Source organism: Gopherus flavomarginatus, chromosome 1 (genome assembly GCF_025201925.1).
Source record: "Gopherus flavomarginatus isolate rGopFla2 chromosome 1, rGopFla2.mat.asm, whole genome shotgun sequence".
Lineage (NCBI taxonomy): Eukaryota > Metazoa > Chordata > Testudines > Testudinidae > Gopherus > Gopherus flavomarginatus.
This window is the reverse complement of record NC_066617.1, coordinates 118,544,362-118,569,271: the sequence shown is the minus strand read 5'-3', so window position 1 is coordinate 118,569,271 and position 24,910 is coordinate 118,544,362. Positions and strand designations below refer to the sequence as shown.

The window sequence follows — 24,910 nt, the reverse complement described above, 5'->3', positions numbered from 1 at the left end:
TCTGCCATCTCACCATTTATCCTCAGATTATTTTTCAACATGCTGAACAGCACTAGTCTCAGTACAGATCTTTGAGGAACCCTGCTATTTACCTCTCTACACTTTGAAAAGTGACCATTTATTCCTATCCTTTGTTTTCTATCTTTTAACAAGATACTGATCCATGAGAAGACCATCTCTCTTATCCCATTACTGCTTACTTTGCATAAGAGCCTTGATGAGGGACCTTGTCAAAGGCTCTCTTAAAGTCCAAGTGCACTATATCCACCGGATCACTTTTGTCCACATTTGTTGACCCACTCAAAGAATTCTAATAGATTGGTGAAGCATAACTTCCTTTTACTAAAGCTTAGTTGACTATTCTCTAATGTACTTCATTCATCTAGGAGTCTAAAAATTCTGTTCTTTACGAAGGTTTCAACCAATTTGCCTGGTACTGAAGTTAGGCTTAACAGCCTGTAATTGCCAGGACTGCCTCTAGAGCCTTTAAAAAAAAAGTTGGCATTACATTAGCAACCCTCTAGTCATCTGGCACAGAGGCTGATTTAAGAAATAGGTTACATACCACAGTTACTAGTCCTGCAATTTCATATTTCAGTTCCTTCAGAATTATTGAGTGAATATCATTTGTTCCTGGTGACTTATTGCCCTTTAATTTGTCATTTTTTCCCAAAATCTCCTTTACTAATACCTCAGTTTGGGACAGATCCTCATTTTTGTCACCTAAAAAGAATGGCACAGGTGTCGGAATCTCTCTCACATCCTCTGCCAGGAAGACTAATGCAAAGAATTCACTTAGCTTCTCCACAATGGCCTTGTCTTCTTTGAGTGGTTCTTTAGCCCTTTGATCATCCAGTGGCCCCACAAATTGCTTGGCAAGCTTCCTGGTTCTGACATACTTAAAAATATGTTTGCTATTATTTTTTGTGTCTTTTGTGTGTTTGTGTCTTCAAGTTCTTTTTTGGCCTGCTTAATTATAATTGGCCAATATCAAGCTCAGACACCTTAGTTTGGGCACTCCTGCCCTAGACTATAGGCTTATCTAAATAGAGAGGGGATTTTACAGGGATTTTACACTAATTTGCTGATGTGCATCTGCTCTATTCACTTTTAAACCTCTTATCCTTTACTGAAGGAAGTGTAAGAATTATATATACAAAAGATGGTCAGATCTGATATATAGAGAAAATTACTTGTTAGAAGACACAGCATGACATAAAACTTCTAGTCCAGAAGTTAAAGTCAGACTGCCCACATATTTGTGACTCTGAAATTATACATAACATTACTGTTGTCAAGTGAAAAGTGTGAAGTGAGGTTTTTTACCCATAAAAGCTTATGCCCAAATAAATATGTTAGTCTTTAAGGTGCAACGGGACTTCTTATAGTTTTTCTGGATACAGACTAACACAGCTACTCCCGATAAGTGAAGAGAGCTATTTCTGCCTCCAAACTCTTTGTATACTGCTGGAACAGGACCCAGTGCCAGAATTTATGCTCCACTTCAGGTCAGTAAATCTCTGGATTAATCCATCTGAACACAGCTCTATCACACATTTTTTATTTCACACTCCTTCGAACTAGTGCCACAGAGTGATGTTCTGCAGGGATGGAACTAGAACACAGGTTTGTGGAATGGCTGACATCTCCAAGCCACTATCCTGCATGGACCTATGGTAGGGCTGCACACATTATCACACAGACCTTGTGGAAAAACACACCAGCAGCAGCAGCACCTCAGAAGGCTGGGCTGACAGCTTCTCTCATGGCACCTGACTGGTCTATTTAAGCCCAAGAGGGGCTCCAGGAAGTGTTGATGCAATGAGGTGACTTCCCCCACCAGCCATAGTGGCAGATCTGCCTTTTACTCGCTTGCTCTCTGACTCCCAACACCAGCTTGGACCCTCTGCTTTTGCCCTTGAATGATCTTGACCCCTGGCTTCAGTACTTGGGCTCTGTCTCTGCCTCTGTCCCCTAGTTTCAGTCCTGTGACTCTGACTTTTGACCCCTAGTTTTGGTACTGGAGCTCTGATTTTAGCTTTGACTCCTGCCTTTGGCATTTGAACTCTGGCTCCATTCCTGCCCCATGGGATCAGTACGTGGACCCTGCCCCCAGTCCCATATTCAGGCTACTGCCCTTAGTTTCTGACCCTCATTCTGACCCCTGGTCTCTGGCATTGACCCCGACCACCAGGCCTGACTGCCCAAGTCCTGGTAGTGACACAGAGAGAAAGGGGACCCTAAACCCGTGTTTGCAAAAATCCAAGAATGTATACATTTGAATTTTTTACAACTATTCCAGCAGAAGAGCCACCTAATTTTCACCTCAGATGGCCAGCCTAGCTCCGCTCTGCAGAAATACCAGGGTAAAAGTGACAACTTTCAGACAAGTTACCCAACCGGAGATGTTGGCACAGCCTCACATCTTGCCCAGAAACTCCAGGCAGCTTGGCAAATCTTGGTGCCAGCCAGGGCCTCTCACTTGTTTCAAACCTGTCAATGACAGGCTTAATTCCAGACACTGGTCATCTGACCAGGCAAGTTCTGTATCATTTATATTTTAGCATTAAGATCAAGTGCAGATCACATCAATCACAGTCAGCTTCCAAAGCTGTAGAAAAACCCAAATACTAGCAATACTGTGTGACAAGCAGTGCATTGTATCTTGGGCAATGGGACTTTAACCACCATGGAAATACACAACCTAGATGGTGGTTGTCATAACAAAAGAGATTTTCCCCCCTGACTTCTTCCTCCCACCAATTCCCTGGTGAGCTGCAGACTCAATTCCCTGGAGTCCCCACTAAAGAAAAAACTCCAACAAGTCTTAAAAAGAAGGCTTTATGTAAAAAGGAAAGAAAAGGACATAAAAATGGTCTCTCTGTATTAAGGTGACAAATATAGGGTCAATTGCTTAAAAGAAAATGAATAAACAGCCTTATTCAAAAAGAACACAATTCAAAACATTCCAGCAACTACACATATGTAAATACAAAAGAAAACAATATAAACCTTATTGTCTTACTATTTTTGTACTTACAACTTGGAAACAGAAAATTAGAAAGCCAGGAGACAGAAAGATCACTCTCAGAGCCGAGAGGGTCAGACACAAGACAAAGGACAAAGAACTTACACCCAAACTTCCCTCCACCCAGATTTGAAAAAGTCTTATTTCCTGATTGGTCCTCTGGTCAGGTGTTTCAGGTTACTCCTTTCCAGGTGAAAGAGACATTAACCCTTAGCTATCTGTTTATGACAGTGGTATTGCTGTTATATATGGAAAACAGAAAACTGCACTGAAGACCATTTACAATAGAGAATATGTTTCAAAGTATCCCTATGCAATTTCCATGAAAGGAGTGGTGCTCAAAGCTGATCTATGCAGATGCTTTTGTCTCAATGAAAAATTCCGAATTTGATCAGTCACTTCCCACTAATTTAGTCCCAAACCAGGCTTCCCTTAGGGTTTCCAGAGGCTAATTAGCTAAACACAAGAAACCCTAGTTGCTTACCATAGTAAGTGTGGTTCTTCAAGGTGATTTGCAAGATAGGCAAGGAAGCTGGATTAGGGTGACCAGATGTCCTGATATTATTGGGACCATCCTGATATTAGGGGCTGTGTCTTACATACGCAATACACCTCAGGAAAAAACAAAGTGTTCCTATTTTTCACACTTGCTATCTGGTCACCCTAGGGTTGATCCAAATGAGTGAGTTATTCTTCTTCTCACAATTAGTTATGTGAATCCTTCTTTTTAATAGATTAACAAGCACTAGTGACCCTCCATAGCTGCTGTTTACTAGGGGTTTCTGGGAACATTCTTTTCTCAGAAAGGGGACAATTTTCAAAGAAGAGCTTGTGTTTTCTAGCACACAAGAATGCTGATTCAAGATCAGAAAATGACGTGGAGAAATTAAAGTGGTTTGCAGGGAAAGTTTTGGTCCTAATATCTCATAGCTTTCCAATGCAGCTAATTTTAACTATTATCCACAGAGGTCTTTACAGGATCAGTGAAAGTAGCCAGAATCTCCCAAGTTTCATTCTGCTGCTGCTTGGGAAAGTTAGCAGCAGCAGCTGCCTCACATTTATATTTAGAACACTCCTCACAACTGCAAAGGCTAGAAACATTTTAAAATTAAACAGCAGACAGAAAGAAACCATGCACCCTCACTTACTAAATTAAAGCAAGCTTATTTTGATCCTGTATCTTTAATAATGCCTTTACGTTATTACTTTGTGTAAAGAAACATTATACAGTTGCTGCAGGGAATGGGAGATGAGATATCTGGAAAGGGTCTGGGATTGAAAGTGTTTCCAAGAGGCCCTCTCTTAAGAGGTAGCCTACAATGCAGACATGTTTTAAAATAATTTAAAAGCCACCTGTAGCAGGCAAATTATTTTTTCCCTGGACCTTTGGAAGATGGTTAAAAAAAACCCAAATTCCACCTGGTATACAAATCCAATTCTAATACAATTACTTGCACTTAAATAGGACTTTCCATCAGCAGACGTCACAGGTCTTGACAGAAGTTTCAAGTATTATTCCCTTTTTACAGATGGGAGAACTGAGACAGAATTTCAGACCAAAATTTTAAAACGCAGTCAGAGATTCTGGGTGCCTAAACCTGGGGGCACTTTATGCCTGATTTTCAGAGGCCCTACAATGAACAACAGCAGCTTCCAAAACTGGCAACTGTGGGTGATCGATTTTAATCAAAGTTCACAAGAGCAAATAATGGGAGAGCAGCACCCAGGCTATTCCCACCCCAGGCCACTGCGGCTCCCTGTCACAGGTCGGGCTCGAGACGGATTTGCGGGGCGGGGGCGAAAGGCTGGGGACCAAACCCGCTGTGGGCAGGCGGCTGCCACCCACCCCACGGCCAGGCGGGGCCGCTAAAGGGGGGTTTGTAACGGGGTGGGCGGGTGCCAGTCACACACCCCGCGCCTCGCTCCTTGCCTGGGGGCCCGTTCACCCCAGCGGCCGAGGGGCGGGTGGGGGCCCCGGGAGCAGCCCCGGCCCGTGTCTCCGCCCGCCGGGGCCGGTGGAGGGTGGGGGGCTCCCCCTCGCGGCCCGGACTGCCCCGGCCCGGCCCGGCCCGGACGGCGCTTACCGGCTGCGAGCAGTCGAAGGGCGGCGCGGCGCTGAGGAGCAGCCGCAGCCCCAGGGCCCCGGGCAGCAGCAGCAAGAGGGGGAGTGGGAGACGCGGAAGCGCCGCGACCACCCGCCCCATGGCCCCAGCCAGCGCAGCGGCCGCCCCGCACCACGGGCCCGGCGCCGGTTTCCGGAGGGGGCGGGGCCCGCACTCACCTGAGGAGGAGCAGGGGGCGGGGCCTCGTGGCGGGAGGGGGCAGCACCTCGCGGAGGCGGAGAGGGGCGGGGCCTCTAGGCCAGGGGCGGGGCCAGAATAGACTGGCGAGGAAGGGGCGGAGCCAGGCGGGAGCTGTACGGAAGGGGACGCGGCTTAGAGGAAAGGAGGGGGCGGGGCTTGTAGAGCCGGGGCTGTGGTCGGCCCCCCTGGCCGCCGGGGCTCGGAGAGCGGACGTGCCTGTGCCGGCGGCGCGCTGTGTGTGTCGGTGCGAGGCTCCCCGGGGGGCGGGGCACGGCGCCTAGCGCTGCTGAAGGAGCTGCAGCGGGTTGAAGGCTGCAGCCAGCACCGGTTTGGTACCGTCATGGACGTGGGACCAGGCCCCGGCGGGGGCGGTGACTCCCGCACACCATGTGCTCGGGGACCACGCATCGCTGGCGTGCGGCTGTCGCTGCAGGGGGATCAGTAGGAGGGCGGGAGTCGCTGCGTGCTTTCCTCTGCCCTGAGCTCCCCACAGGAGCAGCCCGAATCTGGCTTGCGGGCGGTCCCGGAGTACGAAGTGGTCTGAGATCTATTCCAGGCACGGAATGTGTTTCTGGGGAGGTGTTATTTTTAAACATGTTGTCACTACCTCCACTGAGACACTCTCCCTGCTTTCTGCTCCTGGAACAAGCACGCTTCCTGGCCCCCTCCCCCTGCTCGCTCCAAAAGAACATATTTGAGTAAGAAAGTGTTGGAGCGAGCACGTTTTGAAAATTACCTTGTGTTTCAGCAGCAATATGGATCCAATCAAAGTTTTCTGGTGTCTGAGCCTCATGAGTATTCACTTTCCACACACCTAACCAGTAAACAAAGCTAGTGACCTGGCCATGCTGTTCAAACAGTTCATTATAGGTCTCTGGGGAAGGACAACATTCTGGAGGCTGCTGTCACTGAATCCTGTAAGATCCTAAAAGTAGGTTATGTTCAGTTGCAAAGAGAAAAATACAAGGTAAACAATTTCCTTTATGGGTTCATGGCATATTGATGTGAGGAAAAGAAACGTAGCTAATGAGTGGCAACCATTGCTGTCACAGTAAGCATAAAGATTGCCTTCAACCAATACTGGTTTCAGAGCCAAATTTCCAAATTGCCCTTTTATTTATGAGCCAAATGAAAATCTCAGATTTGAACTCCTTAATCAAACTCAATCCAGAGCTGAATTTAGGGCCTGATTCTCCACTGCCTTGCACCCTGTGTAGTCAAAGTGGGTGTAAGATGCTCCTATTGGGATTGTGTAGCATTTTAAACTTTGTGCAGGTATAAGTGACCACACAATGCAAGGCAATGGAAAATAAAGCCTTTTATATCTTGAACCTACCCAAGCAAAGTATACACAAGCTGAAATTGTCACCAGCCAACTATTGTTTGGTCTGTATTGCCCACAGATAGTCAAAATGAAACTTTTGTATTATTCAGTTTAGTGAATTTATTGCTCATGGTAAGTGCTGTCCTGACAGTGCTGGAGACTGAAGTTCTCTAGCTAAAAAGCGTCAAATAAAACTTTGCCACACTGAACCCATGTACATTAACTCTCACATGTGGCTGCATGTGTGCGTTCTCCCTGTGTGCTGTCCCAGCTCTGCAGACAGTCGGCACAGCAGACCTTGAGCAAACTGCCTAATGATCACAAGATCCGTTAAGGTACAAAGGCACCCAGCCAGGTTTGTTGTTGACGAAGCATGGTAATAGCATCTGGCAGACTCTTTAAGGATACTAAGGCATGTATGCCTGTGAAAATGGACTCAGCTCAGTCAGTAGTGGGATTTTCCACTGCCCCTGAGGCTGGCCAAAATACACCCTCTCAGATACATCTTTATACCCCGATATTAACAAGTTATGTTCTGTATCAGAGGGTAGCCGTGTTAGTCTGGATCTGTAAAAGCAGCAAAGAATCCTGTGGCACCTTATAGACTAACAGAGGTTTTGGAGCATGAGCTTTCGTGGGTGAATACCCACTTCCTCAGATGCATGTAATGGAAATATCCAGGGGCAGGTATATATATGTGTGCTAGCAAGCAAGCTAGAGATAACGAGGTCAGTTCAATCAGGGAGGATGAGGCCCTGTTCTAGCAGTTGAGGTGTGAAAACCAAGAGAGGAGAAACTGGTTCTGTAATTGGCAAGCCATTCACAGTCTTTGTTCAATCCTGAGCTGATGGTGTCAAATTTGCAGATGAACTGAAGCTCAGCAGTTTCTCTTTGAAGTCTGGTCCTGAAGTTTTTTTGCTGCAGGATGGCCACCTTAAGGTCTGCTATAGTGTGGCCAGGGAGGTTGAAGTGCTCTCCTACAGGTTTTTGTATATTGCCATTCCTAATGTCTGATTTGTGTCCATTTATTCTTTTCCGTAGAGACTGTCCAGTTTGGCCGATGTACACGAGGAAATAAGGAAACAGATCAACAGAGCCAGACGTGTACCCAGAAGCCTCCTACTGCAAGACAAACCCAAGAGAGAAACCAACAGGACTCCACTGGCCATCACATACAGCCCCCAGCTAAAACCCCTCCAACGCATCATCAAGGATCTACAACCCATCCTGGACAATGATCCCACACTTTCACAGGCCTTGGGTGGCAGGCCAATCCTTGCCCACAGACAACCTGCCAACCTGAAACATATTCTCACCAGCAACTGCACACCACACCATAATAACTCTTGCTCAGGAACCAATCCATGCAACAAACCTCGATGCCAACTCTGCCCACATATCTACACCAGCGACACCATCACAGGACCTAACCAGATCAGCCACACCATCACTGGTTCATTCACCTGCACATCCACCAATGTAATATACGCCATCATATGCCAGCAATGCCCCTCTGCTATGTACATCGGCCAAACTGGACAGTCTCTACGGAAAAGGATAAATGGACACAAATCAGACATTAGGAATGGCAATATACAAAAACCTGTAGGAGAGCACTTCAACCTCCCTGGCCACACTATAGCAGACCTTAAGGTGGCCATCCTGCAGCAAAAAAACTTCAGGACCAGACTTCAAAGAGAAACTGCTGAGCTTCAGTTCATCTGCAAATTTGACACCATCAGCTCAGGATTGAACAAAGACTGTGAATGGCTTGCCAATTACAGAACCAGTTTCTCCTCTCTTGGTTTTCACACCTCAACTGCTAGAACAGGGCCTCATCCTCCCTGATTGAACTGACCTCGTTATCTCTAGCTTGCTTGCTAGCACACATATATATACCTGCCCCTGGATATTTCCATTACATGCATCTGAGGAAGTGGGTATTCACCCACGAAAGCTCATGCTCCAAAACCTCTGTTAGTCTATAAGGTGCCACAGGATTCTTTGCTGCTTTTAAGTTATGTTCTGTTATCCTGACCTTATCTTTTAGGAGGGGTCAGTGTGTTTCTGTTATCCTTGGGGAATGTTTTTGTATCATCCTTGGTATCGGGATGTTCTGGTACCACTTGATATTGGGATGTGTTTGCATGAGTACTCTGTGCTTAGCACGTCTGAGGAATGTGTATTTCTGCAATATCAACTGTCTTCTCACCAGATTCTGAGCAATGCCTGCCTTATACCAGGCCTCTGATACAAGGGCTTATGTCTCAGGCTCTCTTCCTACTACATTATGGAAGGGCCCACTTTAGGGGTGAGAGAACAGATTAATCTCTGTTCATTTAGTCCTTGGCCTTCTGGTTGCAAGTAAAAGGGCCAGTTTGTGGTTCTGCTGTGGATGCAACTTTGCTGAGACCACAATTCAGGGAGTCATCAGATAGTAACCACTTCCCATCACTGCTGATCCAAGCCAACTTGAATTTAGAGATGAAAGGCTTTAGATCTCATTATAAATCCCTAGGTTTGTTGTGTTTCATTTACAATGTTTATTTCCCCATTTTCATGTCTTCCCTTCATGGATGTTTGAAAACCCATTTCCTATTGGGGCAGATTTAAAAAAAATAAAAGATCAACAAGTGCCCTGTAGCCTGTGCATCTCAGAGCTCTTGGCTTCGTTGTTTCTTTCTAACTCTGACTGTAAATTGCCCATTGGAACACAGACAGAAAGAGCAAGCCAAAGCCCTGCCATGCTGTCAAAGGCTGGAGTGCCCAGGGGAAAGATCCATTAACACACAGCGTTATGCAGACTTCAAATTGGCCTTCCTGTGACAGGCTAGCCAAAGGTGGACTCGAGTTTTCACTTCTTACCTCAGCGTTTGCTGTAAACTGAATTAGTTACGTATTACATGCACATTATTGCTAGGAGAAGGATAGTCTTGTGGTTAAATCATGGGGCTGAAAACTCAGAGAGCTGGCTTCTGTTCTTGGATTTGTCACTGACTTCAGGTGTATCCTAGGGAAAGTCACAACTTCTCAGGGCCCATTTCCCCATCAGTAAACTGGGGATATAACAATCTGCTTGGGGTGATATGAATTTCAATTCATAAACATTGGATTAAAGTGGTTTGAGGTCCTTAAGTGGAAGGTGTTATGAAACTGCATAGTACTATATCTCCCTATAGTAGGGAGTAACTTTCAGTACTTTAGGTTCACAAGGGCTTGTGCAAACCTTTTAGCTGATGTACATGGAGTTCCTCCCACCGTCACAGGTTTCACTCTGAGTTTCAGTCTGAACACATCCTCAACCTGAAATTCAAATACATTCTAAACCTTGGAGTTTCATCTGATTTTGCATCGAAACCACACATTCCACATAGTTTCAACAGAAAACCATCACCTGGCTCACCTGATCCTAAAATGGGTCGCAGATAAGTAAACTTTTCAACAAATCTGAGCTGAATGTTCGGTTTGTAATGGAATTTGAGACCAAGCCAGTGTCTCATGGTTTTGTGGTGAAAGTTTCTAACTGAAGACCAAATTTAGTCCTTGGATAAGAAAATATGACTCCGTTTCAATGACATTAGATCAGCTTATGCCAGTGGTGAGTTTGGCTTGTGTCTGTTCCTCCTCCTAATAGCCTCATGCTGCAATGAAAGGTTCCAGTAATTATGGTCTGCTTTGGAAGACTCCCCTCAGTTGCAACATTTGGTTACCAATATCAGAGACTATTTACAAACAGCTGAAGAAGAATCATTGATTTGTTTTGGAGAAGAATTTTCTGAATCACTTTTCAATACAGTGGCTGTAATTACCTATGGTTTATTATACTGTGTTTGTAATAACAGTGTTGTTCCACTGGAATTATTTAAAAATAAAATTGCAGGATAGTTATGTCACATTCATGTAATCAGTAAGCTAAATAGGTGACTTAATTCGTTATTAATACTCTGTTAGTTTCATGCTTAAGGTATTCATTTAATTGTAATTATGCTGAAATTATACATTTTGATATATATGTAGCACAAAATCCTATAGCCAGAAGATTAACTACACGGGTTACACTTTATAGTCAGACATTGCAGAGTAACTACAATGTAATTAGAGTCATTCTACTATAAAATGTAACTGACTTTTCTAGGGTGATATTTATCAGGATGGTCTTGTCAGTACCAAGAACCCAATTCTGCGAACTCTTAAATCACATGAGTAATCGCATTAACTTCAGTGTGACTGTTCAAGTGAATAAGGGTTTGCAGGCACTTGGCTTGTTTTTAGACACTGTTGAGAGAAGCGGATGGGTGTGTAAAAGAAGTTATGATAAAATTTACAGATACTAAACCAATCTAGGCATTGTTTAGAAATTTATTAGCAATTTTTAAAATAACATCATTCCTTAGATAAAAATGCAATCTTACAGGAATATACATTTGTCCCACATAGAGATGACCCTATCGCTCACTTGTGGGCCCTTCGCTCTAACTTTCCGTCGTTGATTTTTTTAAAACGTGCGAGAGGGCAAGCCGTACTCTGGCACCGATGACAGGCGTACACTTACAGTTACAAACTGTACAGCATTATTTACAAAAGCATTTCTGTGGTTTCATGAAACCTGGGTATAAAATAGTGGGATGTGGTAAAGAACTAGTACTGGGAATGGCTTCAGTGAGGATGATAGGGACATCTGGGGTGGAGAGAAGTGTGGGAGAGGAGATTTACATCTGGGGTGGCGTATATCTAGGGCAGTTCATTTAACAGCATTGGGCAATTAAAATGAAGGCAAAACACTTGCATTTATCAACATTTATAGCTGATGGTCCGAGCAGAAAATGATGTTCAAGTGCTGAGCCTGAGAGATGTTGAGCAACCAAATCTTCCGCAGAAGCCAATGGGAAATACATGTGCTTAGCACCTTACAGGATCAGTCCCCAAATTAATCAGATGCAGGCAAGAGAATACCCACCTCTGCCTTGTAAAGTGCTGATCTTGCAGTCTTTAATCAATGAAGTCAAGGGGAATTTATCCTGAGTAAGTACTACAGGATCAGGCCCCAAACTATGTTTTCACCTCTGGAATTAAGCTGGATTCCAGCCACTTCCAGCCAGGTTTCACCCCCCAAATGGCTTTTCCCTGGTTGCCATGTGGCACTCGTTTGGAGGGAGACTCCCTCATTCTGAATTCATTTTGTTAAGGCAGTTTTAAAAGTATCTCTCTTGGGTGATGCAGCAGTTGGTAACGTGATATTCAAAATCTCACTTTTAGTTATTTGAGATCTTCCCCCATTCAGATGATCATAGCTGGACTGGACTCCCCTGCATCTGTCACTTCCACAAGCGGTCATGGCATTCAGAGGTTTTAAGGAGTATTGAATACTAGTCTGTCTGACTGAGCCAGGAGCAAACTGGCTCTGGATTCTCTCTGGGAAATAGATTACATTTTGCCTGGCTGGACAACTCAGGACATTTATCATATAACTGAGAAGACCAGTGGTGGGAGGGCTCTGTACTAAGTAGGGGATGAAGGTTGGGAAGGTTACTGCGTGGGAAGGAGGTTTGTTTGAAGGTTGGGCGAGGATCTGTTCTAGGAAGGAGGCATGTCTGCCCTGGTCTGCATTTGTGGCATAGCATTTGGCTTATGACCCAGCTAGTTTGCTCCTGGATCAAGTGAAAGCAGTGGCTGGAGAATGTGATGGACTTCAATGAAAGCAGGTTGTCTGAGTGAGATGGAACAAAAAAGCAACAGTGTGAGATTGTGGGCTATTGATTTTTGCCTCCTGTGAAGTCATTCGTAATGCTGAAGTAGATAAATGCCTACAGCAGTTTGCTTATTGAAGATGCACTTTTTGGGTAGCCCTTTAGACAGGACTGTTCACTTCTAAAGAGGAGCTGCTCTTTATGCTCACCTTAAGCAAAGTCTCTACAAGGTGGGGAGAATAGGGGCTTTGAACAGGACACTGAATTTAATATCAGGAGAGACTTGCATCCTAGTGTGATACCACAGACCTTTTGTGGTTAAGTTAGAGACCCATCTGTTTTTAGTGCTGCACCACTCATTTCATTGCTGTGCAGCCATTCTCACCTGCCCCCATGTCAGGCCCACTGAAGCAGGGAAGCCATACAGCTCTTACTGTAAGATCCTCAGAAACAAAGCAGCAGCAGAGGGACTTTCTTGGGACTGGACTTCTGATAAGAACTGTTTTGATCCTGGGGCTTATACATTTATTCCCATTTTAAATTAATCTTACAAAGCCAACTAAAATCAAATATTAAAATAAAAATGAAAAACATAGCTCTGGTTTATGCAAAATTTATAGTCAGGCTCCTTCAGGGAAGAAAAAATAAATTTTCTGGGCCTGATTCTGATTTCACACCGGTGTGATACCAGTATTACCTCATTAGCTTCAAATGAATTATACTTGGTTTACACTGGCATTAGTGAGACGTGATTTAGGTCTTTTGACTGGAATTATGATTTTCTTTATATGCACTACAATCTTGATTATCTGAACCTATCAAAACTCACCAGTATCTTACGTAAATTCTGGTTCCTTGATAGATGTTAATTACTTTAAAATCCCTTGATTTCCAAATGTCTTACTCAGTGTCCCACATGACACTTGGACAGTCGAGGCTGTATTGTGGATATAAATTATTATTCAGTTCTATCCAAATGTGGCTGCTTCATTAAAGAATATTCTCTGGTTTGCTGATTATTTTTTTCATATGTATGTAAGAAGCAAGAGGCCTCCAACTGCATGTAAAAAGCATGTTAGCAACCTGACTGGCTTGTGAGTCTGTCACCTTGTGGGATTGTGTCTGTGTGCAAACATGCATACTTTTCACACAGCAATCTGAAACTAGCAGTCAGAAAAGACACAGGAGCCTGGCTGAGACCCATACAACTGTTATATTGGCATCAGTCTAAAGAAAGCAATGATACATTGCTTTGAAAATTACCAAGAAATGTAAAAAAATGCATTTGCCCTTTTTTTGTTGTTGTCGTAGACATCAAAGGGGCAGGGTTTTGAGTCAGAAAACAAAGCAGAAATAGATGCGATTCTGTACATGGCACTCCTTCAGCTGTCCCTCCAGACTGGGTTGAAGGTTGAACCCCTCACAGTAGCAGCAGCATCTACATCATCATCATTCATATGTCCAGCTGAAGAGGCAGATGATGCAGAAAAGTTTTGTGGATAAGGAAACTCCAGCTCTGAATCATCAGTCCCACTTTTTCCATTATGGCAGCCACACAGAATAAGGAAGAAAAAAGAAATGCATCCAGTGTGACTGGCCTGGAGCTGCCTGGAGTAATGACCAGGGGTGATAAGAGAGAAGGTTTGTTATTTTGTAAGAAATGTCTTTAGTCTGCAGTGTACTGTTAGCAAGCTGCAGATCAACCACACTCAAATGATGAAGATAAGACTATTTCCTCCTTTCTTTTTCCTTACACAAAACTCCTCAATCATTCACTTCTTCAATGTTTCCATCCACAGTGCAGTGATTGTACCTGACACTTGCTCCAATACACAGGGAAAGGAAAGACACTCCAGGGAACTAAACTTGCCCTCTCCTCCCCACCATGGCCCAGACCCTGCCCCACTTGAAGGAGGCAGTAGCTCTTTGCTCAGGCTTATTGCAATCTGTATGTCAGAAAGTACCTAAATGAATTGCCATCTTCCAAAGAGAGTGAAATTAGCACAGCTGGCATCAGCAAGTTCTGACTTTTGTACCACTCCCCAATTATAAATATCATCATCTGCATTGTCCTCTCTGCACAAGGATTTAAATAAGTAGGAGGTAGAGGACTGTTCAGTAGAGAGATGGGGTTTCTCCAGCCCTCTGCAGGGGGTGATCACTGAGGGAATAGCAGTTTTCACAGAAGGATGTAGATGATGTAAGCTTCATCTTCTAGCCTGAGGCCAAATCCTAAGAGAAAATGAGCACCTGCTGAGCATCCAGAGCTCCCACTGACTTCAATAAAGACTACTACAGATTAGTAGCTTGTTTTTCAGAGGTGATGAGCACCAATAAATGTGACCACTAAATGTGCATCAGATGAACTATTCAGTAAAAGAGAATGAGTTAGGGAGACTCTGCCACCTGATCCCTCTCAGAAATAGGTGATTAGGAGTGGGACTATTTCATTTTCAATAGCACTGGACCTATGCATCATGGAGGTCCAGTGCACAGGAGGTGGAGAACCTAAAAATGGAGACCCTTCAAAAGGTTTGGAGGTTTGATTTGGATCAGATAAGTATCCAGAAATAAAATCCTGAATCCATATGCAAGTCTAGTTAGGGTGACCAGATGTCCCGATTTTATAGGGACAGTCCTGATTTGTAGATCTTTTTCTTGTATAGGCTCCCATTACCTCCCCACCCATCCTGATTTTTCACACTTGCTGTCTGATCACCGTCGTCATAGGCAAAACTCCAGAAGAGTTTGTCTCAGTAAAGAACAAGTAACAATGCTCAGCACTGGGCTGATTGATATCTATGCATAATTTTGCCTAGGTAAGTCTTGGATTTCAAGACTTTGACACCCCGCCCCCCCCATGTGTAGCTAAACTGATGCAAGCTTCTTTGGTTCAATAAAAATCTCTTGAGAAAAGGCTTTTCCATGTAAGATATCCAGGACATATTGAAGTGCTGCTGGCCACTTGATAATACCACTGGGAATAAATACAATACCACCCAAAATACCCCTTTGTTATTTCTCCTTTAGGCCCCATTCAAAACCAGGGAAGTCCAGAGGAGCATGAAAATATAAACAACATACATAAACTAAACATTTTCAGATCTCAGAATAAGCTCAAGTTTTGGATGAAAGTCTGGTTCTGATTTTCCTGAGTCAGATCATTCTTCTTTATTCAGTACTGATCTGCAACTCTGGGATCCATCTGGAAAATGGAGCAAAACTTGTAAGAGTTTTAGACAGAGACAGCCAAGATTCCAAATGATGCAGTTTCAAGTGGTTTCAAATGAAGACTCCATTTCCAAGGAAAACCCAGCAAATTACATAAGATCTACATATTTCTCTTCTGGTTTGTCACTAGTAAGAGACAAGTGCCAGGCGGAGGAACAAGAGGAAGTTCAGATTCCATAACAAGATTGAGATGGGTGGGAGACATAGTGCCATTGACTTCAGTGGAGTTATGCCAGATTTAAAGTGGTATGACTGAGGTCCAGAACCTGGCCCGTAAACTCAGGTATGAGGAGAATGATGAGATTGCACATTGGAATGCAAAATATGGGCTCACGTCACTAACCCTCAGTGTCACCAGCTGAGAGCAGTACCAGAGCAATTCTCTTGAGTAACAACTCAGAATTCTTCATCTCATTTACACTGGAATATCAGTCAAGGGCAGAGCTAGATTATTTTCCCTAGATAATGACTCTGCCTCTTGCATTTGCCCATCATGTACCCCAGAAAACTCTATTATTGATGACCAAGAGTTAGAGATTCAGTGAAAGAAATATGATATTACATATTACAATCCCATCCCCCCAGAGTTGCTGGTGCCAGCTGAGTTCCTAGAAATCTTACCAGATCAGCTTGGCATATGGATTTAGCCACCCTAGTGAGAAGAAATATTGAGAGAATATGAGCACAGGGAAGAGGATGAAGACTGGATAAAATGTCTTGGTTTCAGGAAGCAAGATACTCTACTCAGAAATTAATTGTGCATGTTTAAGGGAGTGAGGAAAAAGGAAAGTGTACACAAGATATGCAAAATCAGTAACGTTCAACCTGTCAGTGGATTGCAGACTAGTTACTTACACTAGGTACACTTTGTTCATTGTACAAATTAAAAAATGAAAAAAAATATTTAGTACCGATTTCCCCAACCACACATAGAAAAGCACTTAAAAGTTCAAAGGTAAAGCTTGGCACACTCCAAATACGAAATGATTTACTTTACATGCAGCAAAATATACAAGAAGTGATCTTTTAAAACAAACTTAATTCAATTCATTATATTCGCTTGGCACAATTGCAATTCATTTTAAAAAAATATTTGAAAAATACTGAAACTGACCTGAATTCAAGTATTACAGTTTCTTCAACAGAAACATTATCAATGCAATAAAACATCACACGGAATATACTGAAGCATAACTCCTTCTCACTTTTGTTTGTTTTTCCCCTTAATTTTGTTTCTATACAGTTTTAATGCCAACACAACTCACAATTGTATTTTAAAATTAATATTATTGCATTGTTTTTGCATATCTTGTGGAACAGAAAATGCAAAGAGTTACTGATTCCCCTTTCAAAAGCAGAGACAGTGGTTTGTTTTTGCATTCAAATGGCCCCACATGCAGATCTCCTGAAGGTAAAACCAGGAAGTGGAGAACTGGTCTGCACTTATACACACATACACACACACGCTCACTCAGTGCCGCTCACACACACACTCACAAAAATACCAGCACTAAAAATAATCCAAATCAATCACTCAAATGTGCAAGACTATATCAAGTGCATTGCCTACTATCTTTAAATTATAAAACAACAACCAAAAAAAGGAGATTTCAATTACTATCAAATTAAATTACAAATTCTTGGTGTACATAATGGTTGATAAAACTCTTCTATCATTATAGCTTCTACCGAATTTCAATGGAGAAAAAATAGTTTAAATAATACAATGTAACCAAACCAATTTAACATTTGCAAAGGTGAAGACAGAACAAAACAAAAAGAGTAGGTGGTTACAAAACTTTGTAAACACGCCTTTCTCCCCTCTCCCTCCAAAACAAAACAAAAATACTCAAAATAAAAACTGGAACATGCTTTCAAGAATATCAAACTGCAAAAATAAGGCGAGATCTACATAAGCCAATCACCACCTCACTTAGAAAAGGGCAAGTTGCCTCAGCTCTGCTTGACAGAGCCTGCTACCTGCTCTCTGACTGGTTGGCACAGCTGGCTGTCTGAGCTCTGATTGATTGGCAGACATGGCTACCTGAGCTCTGATTGATTGGCAGAAGTGACTGCCTGAGCTCTGATTGGTTGGCAGAGACCACTGCCTGGGAGTCTCTGCATTTTCTGTCAACAAGCCTTCCTGAAGTGTTGCTATTTGCCTCTCATGTCCCCTAAGGTTTCTTCTGCTTCCTCCTCCCCAACAAGGTACTGGAATCCACAGCAGAAGTCCATCATTCTATTCCAAATCAAAAGGGCCTTGGCTTTATGGGGACGGCGAGGCTCATACAGAATATGTGCAAAATGATTTTTACAAGCAAAGTTGAAAGACACCCGTTTGATGCAGGGTCCTTTTGGCTAGGGCCATCCACAGGAAGCTGAGGTTCTCCTTTGCATTCAGGAAGCAGCCATCGTTCCTTGTGCAGCGACTGAGAACAAGCGGGAGCTGGCTCTCCTCCTCCACCTCTTCCTCCTCCTCATGGACACATGCTGGGGTTGTATTCGCTCCTGAAAAGCTCTCTTACACCACCCAACTCTGCGACTCGTCCCAACAGAAATGAATGAAGAACGCTGTTCCGGTTACTCCAGGTCACAAGAACAGTGAGGCACTTCTGAAACAAACCCATTAGGAACATTGAAACAAATAAAAAACCATCATCGCTTCAGCCCTGGCAACTACAGGCTGCTGACATAAATCCTGCTGTCCTGGAGCTCCTCCTGACTTTTTCTACAATCCGGGTTCTGCACCTCTTCCTCTTCCTCTCCTGCACTGTCCTGCCCTGGGTCCCTGCAGTTAACAAAAGGCAAGAGGTTGCCATTGGGGCTTTGCTTGCTGTTACCATTGAGTATGTTGTCTGCTGCATTTTCCATCTCTTCTATTGTCATGTCACAGGCATCTGCTAGCTCTTGGGTTGTGACCTCAATGAACTTTGGATCTTGCGCAAACTGCATCAGTCCTTCTGAAATCAAGACCTTCAAAAGCAAGTGGGAAACCAGAGACAGAACACCAAGATAAAGATTAGCACTAGCATCATCAGTCCCATCACCCTTCCATCCACCACCCCAGCTCCTGTCTGGCCATTCCCTTTTCCCAGCCAAACCTCTCTTTCCTCCTACTCACGCCACCAAGCACTGACTGGAAATGGCTACCAAAGCCCAGTACAGCTGTTTGCACTACTACTACCTGTCCTCTGACAGCACCCTAAAGATGACTCATTTCTAGTTGCTGCTGCAGTCACTCCCATGCCATAGTGACTTACCGCTTCGACAAGGCTGCCAGCGCTGCCGTGGAACTGCCTGCTGTTCCCTCCAGTCTGGCTGGGGACGGTGAGGGAGACCGGCCTGGCTCTCCGAGGGCTGCTGCAGCTGGTGCTGTCAGAGTACCAGGAGCTGCAGTGTACTGATGGGAAGCTACTGTTGAGTTTCTCACTGGACTCCACTCCATCAAGCCGTAAAGTTGGGATGGTCTTCTGTGGCCAGCCACGGCTACAGGGCCCGGCAGGGGGTGTGGCACACAACCGGGGGGAGAATGTTGTTGGGGAATGGCTTCTCTGGAGCAGGGGACTCAGCCCTGCCACTGCTAGTGCCTTCAGAGAGAGAGAGAGAAAGAATGTCGTATTAGCCAGCTCTTAGAAGCACAAATGACTAGACAGTGAGGAAAGACTACAAGGATGGCTTGAATGGGTTTATGCTAATTGGGAACGTAGAGGGATTGACCACTGTGAAACACAGCTGTGGGTAATAAAACACTGTTCTGTTTTCTGCTGATCCATTTTGTAAATATTACAAAGATTCCGATAAAAATGGCTTATTTTGTTCTGGTGAAATGTTCCGGGTCAAAAACTCTGGAGACTGACATCCTCTGTCCATGGAACAGGTACAGCATAGCTAGCAGCAGTGCACACTTCCCCCATATAAAGCTGCCAGAGTGCTTTCATTCCTGTACCGGAGAGACCACCACTTCCGATGTAGGGTGACATGGTAGTTCATTTTCCACATCCTTTTAATCTTTGACTCCTCTTCTGATCCCACCACGAACATCATGTATTGCTAATTGTGGTGATGTGTTTTGGTGATATCTACTCTAGAAACTGGACTGAGACCATCAACTCATTTCATGTAGGTCTCCAGTGATACTAAGGCCATGTCTGCACTTACAAGCTTACAGCGGCACAGCTGTACCGATACAGCCGTGCCGGTGTAAGAGCGCTCGTGTGGCCGCATTATGCCAACGGGAGAGAGCTCTCCCATAATAAAACTAGCTCAACAGCGGTAGCTATGTTGGTGGGAGAGTGTCTCCCATTGGCATAGCACTGTGCACATGAGTGCTTATGCCGGCAAAACTTATGTTGCTCAGGGTGGGGTGAGGTGTGTTTTTTCACACCTCTGAGCAGCAGAAGTTTTGCTGACATAAGCGTTAGTGTAGACACAGCCTTAGTTGGTAATAACGTTCAGTTAAAACCAACCTGCTTTGGATTTTATGTAGTGATCTATTAGTGAAAAGATCAATATCCATTACTACCACCCAGTCCCTCAAAAGAATTAAATACATAATTCATGAGTCATGAAGCCGACCCACAGAAAATAAAAAGGTGTGATTTTGTACTATTTGTAAGCAGAAAGTTCCCTCATTAACTTTCCAGCCCTCCTCCCATTGAAATCAATGGCAACTGACTTTAACACAAACAGGAATGGTTTCTAAATATGCTATGCTGATGATTTCAGACAAAGAAATGGGATAACAGAAGAGTCTTCTATTAGTGCCATGGGTCAATTACCTGATCATTTTTCATAAAGGGGGAGATTTTTAAAGGCACCTAATTGTCCAGCTCCTATTAATTCTCAGTATAAAATGGGCACCTAACTGGCCTTTGGGCCTTATGAATATCTCCCCCTAAAGGCCTGATGCTGCAGTCTCTGCTCGCATAAGCAGCTCTATTAAATTGAATAGGCTGCAGGATGGGTCCTAAGTTGGTTAGAAGCACAACTGAATTGATTCTTCAGCCTCTTGTAGAAATATAATACAAGCTGTGTTTCCAACCAGTACAATACTGACAATGTTCCAGGAGTGTCTGATGGACCACAGCAAGTTATGTACGTGTATATCCTTCATATATCAATATGTGTGAGCCTTTTCTATGAATAACTCTTCAAGTATTCACAATGAGAAGACACCCTACAGTGTTTAATATCTAAAGGGAAATTAACAGATTGTTTACAATGGACAGTGCAAATCTTAATGTCACCCACTGAAAGAAAGCAGCAATCAATATTACCAAACCCAGAAGACTATATTCTGATAGTGGAGCTTTCTTGTAGCATTAACATCTTTTATACTAGAGGGAATGTTGATGGATACTGGATGGTTTTTCTGTCGCAGCACGATGAGTTCCTGATAGTCAAAGAAATGAAGGACATGCTTCCCCAATATAGTCTTCCACAAGGCCTTCTTGCATTGAACTGTTGACCTGTGTACTGGATTGAGTGAATCAGAATGAAAGCTCCTTGAAGCAGGGACCGTCTTATGTGCTTTTTAAGAATCACGTATACTAATACTCTACAGATAATAAGAGCACCCCAGAAATGTGCAATCAACCAATGGGAACATCAACTGTCCCAAGGCTGGTAGTGCCATATGAAAACTGTTTCTGCAATAGTTTTTGTATTATAGTGTCACACAGGGAAAGACAGTTTAGCATCAAACAAAGGACAGGTGTTCACTTTTGACTTGACAGCTGATTAATCATCTAGATATGTCCAAATAGAAAGCACTAAGGTGATGTATGTCTCTGTCAGGGTTTTTAAAAAACTGACTAGTTACATGTAATCAGTTTACTTTTTAAAAATGATTAGCGTAACTGATTATTTTTGTACTAAAGTGGAGGTGGTCCCTCTCCATTTACTCACATTAATAGCTCCATCAAAGTCAATGGAGTTACAGTAGGGATGGATTTGGCTAATTATTTGTACCATGAGCTAGGTTTTTGTTTTTTCCCCTTCATGTATGTCAGGTACAGATTGATGTTGCCAATTTTGGAGAGCATGTTCCTGCAGCTTTGTTCTGGGAGTTATGAAAATCCTGAAACCAGGAGCTGACAGGAGCACAAAAACAATTTCTAACAACAGCATCTTTGATATTGACACGAAACAGTCCTAAATGGTCTCAGAAAGGTTGGCTAGTGGTGCCATTGGTAAGCACTGCAAATGTTAAATGTTCAGCTGGGTTGGTTGGCCGCTGCTTAGTAATTAAATCTTACCTGATGGTGTACCAGATGCAATGGCAGAACTGTCTTCTGTGAGACATCAACACCTTGGTTCTTCTGTCTCTTCAGACACTCCAAGTGAAAAGATGCTCTTCGACCTGCAATGCCAATGGCACAAAATGTGATCATCATTCACAACATATTACAGAGACTCTCTGACTTGAGCTTGGTATCAGTGTAATACCTCTGGGGGTGTAGAGGAAAAATCCTCATTACAGGCCCTGTCCACTTTACCTTGATACTTTGCACCTTGCTAGAGCAACTGTATTTGAAAAAGTTTGTCAAGCATCATAAAGTCTGACTGACAGCTGTGTTCCAAGACAGCTGAAAACTAGCACATATTCTGGACAGGGATTTTTTTTTTTTTTTTTTTTTTACAATAGTGCTAGTAGAAACTGTGTTACTGATGATCCTCCTAGGTATGCTAGAAGCTTTCTGAACAGTGTGGCAAAATGAGTTGTAATGGTTCATTTCCTCATCTAACACCATGTTACAACATTGTAAGGATTCACTGATGTGAGGGGGCTAGTACTTCTGTGAAACTGCATGGTCAAAGGACTGCACTTGACTTTAGTCTGCAAATCCTAACACTTGAAAAGTTTCAGTTACAATTAAAGCAGAGACCAGATTCTTGGTGTATTTGCTTGTACTAAAATTCATCATTTTTCTTTTGCAAGAGAAGAAAGAAGAACGTTTTCTTTCTCTCTGTTCAATATTTAAAGAAAAGACTATCACATACTAATTCACTCCATCGGCTGGCTCTGTGGGGAGGTTCTTTTCGGCCCACAGAGCTCTGATAGGTTCCCCTAGTTCACATGCAGACTTAACCAACCAGTTTGCATAGATGCATGCAATCCCGAGAACCACAGATTTATACACTGACTGAGCAGCGTGTAAGCAATGGAGAGGCCTGCTGGTAAGACGTGCATTGTCAAGCTCTTATCCTGCTTTCTGTGTCTCATGTTCTTCCTGCAGCAAATTGCACATCAAAACCTGAGGCCACACATGACATGATTCTCCAGCAAGATGTGAGAAATCAGTCAAGGCATGAGAAGGTACAGCTTGTACATCCTGCTGGAATATTACCCAGTGACGAGGAGCGAAGAAACCCCCTCTTTGGAGACTGCCTGGAGCTCTCCCCTTTGTTGTTTTCAGGTGGAGTCAGCTGTCTGTTTTCATCATCTTGGTATGAAAGCCTGGAATGAAAAACAGAGAGTTTGGAACCATCACTTGAACAGGGTATCATGCTGGATGGGATATCCCTTCTACTAGGGAAAGGCTGCACTATTTGAAAGGAGATGAGGAAGAGGAAGAACACTCTATTCATGAAGAAGGGATGTAGCTAGCTTGTTTGCTAGATCTAAATGCTCTAGAGACAGCATCCAAGACTGTGGGACAGAGAAAGCTCTCCTGATGAAATTGGTGAACATTAAACATTAGAAATGGATGGTGAAGGGGCCTGGGGATAGCCCTGCCAGTGGTATCACTGGGAGGAAAGGGACTTAAAAAAGTCATAGAAAAAATTCCTTTCCCAATACTATTTGTCTGGGCTTAAGCACGTTTTCATCTTTTGATATCTGGATTGGCGCAGTGTTCCATCCTCAAACATGTTTCTTCTTACTAGCCTTCTCTTAGTTCCATTCCCTAGGCTGAACTGATGAAGGGTCTTTAAAGAAAGATATCACACAGCCCCCCAACCAGAAAACCTCAAACAGCTCGGCCACTCTATTGCAAAGCTTACATTTCAGTAGAGATCAGGCTTGGTTCGCTACAGTATTCTACGTCTTCATTCAAATTCTCATCGTAAGTCTCATCCTGAGATACTTCCTCTTGGCAAACGATTGCCAGCTGGCTGTCTCTAGAACTGGAGCTAATGAGCAAAAAAGGCAAGTCAAAATTTGGAGATGGTAAAGAAAAGCTGCTATCGAGACAAACGTGACAGGGCTTCATCTGTCTGCGTTTATTGTTATGGCAGGTGCCAAGCCATCACACAAAAATCAATGATCAAAGACAAAAGCACAGTTCATAAATACAAGTGACCCTTTGTTTTGTCCCCACTTAGTTTTGTCTTAATCAAAGCATCAAGAGTCAGTAGTGATGTACATACTATGAATGTAATTGATCACGCCTGCACTGCATGAGCATTCAGGGCACTGACAAAATTCCTAAAGTCCTGTCACCTGGGGCTCAGTACAAGACCTGAGATGGATTCCCTGAGGGAGAGCGGGGTGGATTTTCTTCTATGGCTGTCACAAAGTGCCAGTAAGGAATTTCAAAGGGGTGCCTCCTTGACATTTTACCACCCCTCTCAGCTGTAATGCTTATGGTCTCTTTTTCCTGTCTTCCACTCTCTGTGCCATTTCTCTCCCTCTGCTCTCTTTCATCTTCTCTATCCCCTTGTCTTTCCCATCCTTGATCCTTATTTTCCAATCATAGAATATGAGTAATTTCAATTGAGTTCAATGGGTGCTATTCAAATTCTGTGGGTGGAACAGCTTGAATTCCATCTCTACCTCCTCCTCCCTCCATTTCCTGTGCTGGGCTTCCGTGTATTAGGCTGCAGTCAGCAAGCAACTGAACAGACCTGAATCTCTGAAATGCCAGCATGGAGAGCTTCAGAAATCTGAAACTTTCACTCTGTTACCTGTGCTGTCAGCAGGGAGCAGTGTGGCAGAGAAGCACCATGTGGGACTAAGAGGAGAAGTGAAGAAACATGGTTGTTTGGTCATTGGTTCACTCCACTTGGTGGAGTGGAGGGAAATGAATATACGTATGGTGCTTGGGTCAGTTGAAAAAAAAATCCAAGGAAGACTGTCTGAGCGATCAGACGGGATGACTGGCAATCATAGCTGTATGGGTAAAGAAAAGGTCCTGTATAACAGTGTCATTCCCTCATCAGCCAACATGGCTAAGCTCTAGCCACTACACTATTTTGGTAAGAACAGGATAAAACAGACTTCACTCTGCAATGATCAGAGAATGACGGGGGTCAGGTCTGAGATCATGTGGAGATTGAGATGAAAATTCCACGCACGTCCATCAGGTAATCCAGCTACCAGAGTTCATACAATTGT

At 43.6% G+C, this 24,910-nt stretch overlaps 2 protein-coding genes across 14 annotated transcripts in view; both read right to left on the bottom strand.

Annotated features, from left to right (window-relative positions):
• IL17RA (interleukin 17 receptor A) overlaps window positions 1-5,179 on the bottom strand; it is a 44,854-nt gene extending 39,675 nt beyond the window's left edge. Inside the window, exons 1-2 of the mRNA XM_050921053.1 lie at window positions 5,113-5,179; window positions 3,513-3,640 (exon numbers count right to left, since the gene is read on the bottom strand). Coding sequence (XP_050777010.1) covers window positions 3,513-3,515 — 3 coding nt within the window. The 5' untranslated portion in view covers window positions 3,516-3,640; window positions 5,113-5,179. The remainder of the gene's footprint in view (window positions 1-3,512; window positions 3,641-5,112) is intronic.
• Window positions 1-24,910, bottom strand: part of CACNA1C (calcium voltage-gated channel subunit alpha1 C) — an 882,295-nt gene that overhangs the window by 121,859 nt on the left and 735,526 nt on the right. For 11 of the 13 annotated variants that reach the window (XM_050920782.1, XM_050920762.1, XM_050920792.1 and 8 more), the window contains 5 exons: window positions 23,578-23,706; window positions 22,923-23,032; window positions 21,831-21,934; window positions 18,834-19,160; window positions 11,001-18,546 (listed from right to left, as the gene is read on the bottom strand). In XM_050920782.1, coding sequence (XP_050776739.1) covers window positions 18,250-18,546; window positions 18,834-19,160; window positions 21,831-21,934; window positions 22,923-23,032; window positions 23,578-23,706 — 967 coding nt within the window. In that variant the 3' untranslated portion in view covers window positions 11,001-18,249. Of the gene's footprint in view, window positions 1-11,000; window positions 18,547-18,833; window positions 19,161-21,830; window positions 21,935-22,922; window positions 23,033-23,577; window positions 23,707-24,910 lie in introns of those variants that run through there. The other 2 variants (XM_050920754.1, XR_007768991.1) reach the window with 2 other exon arrangements.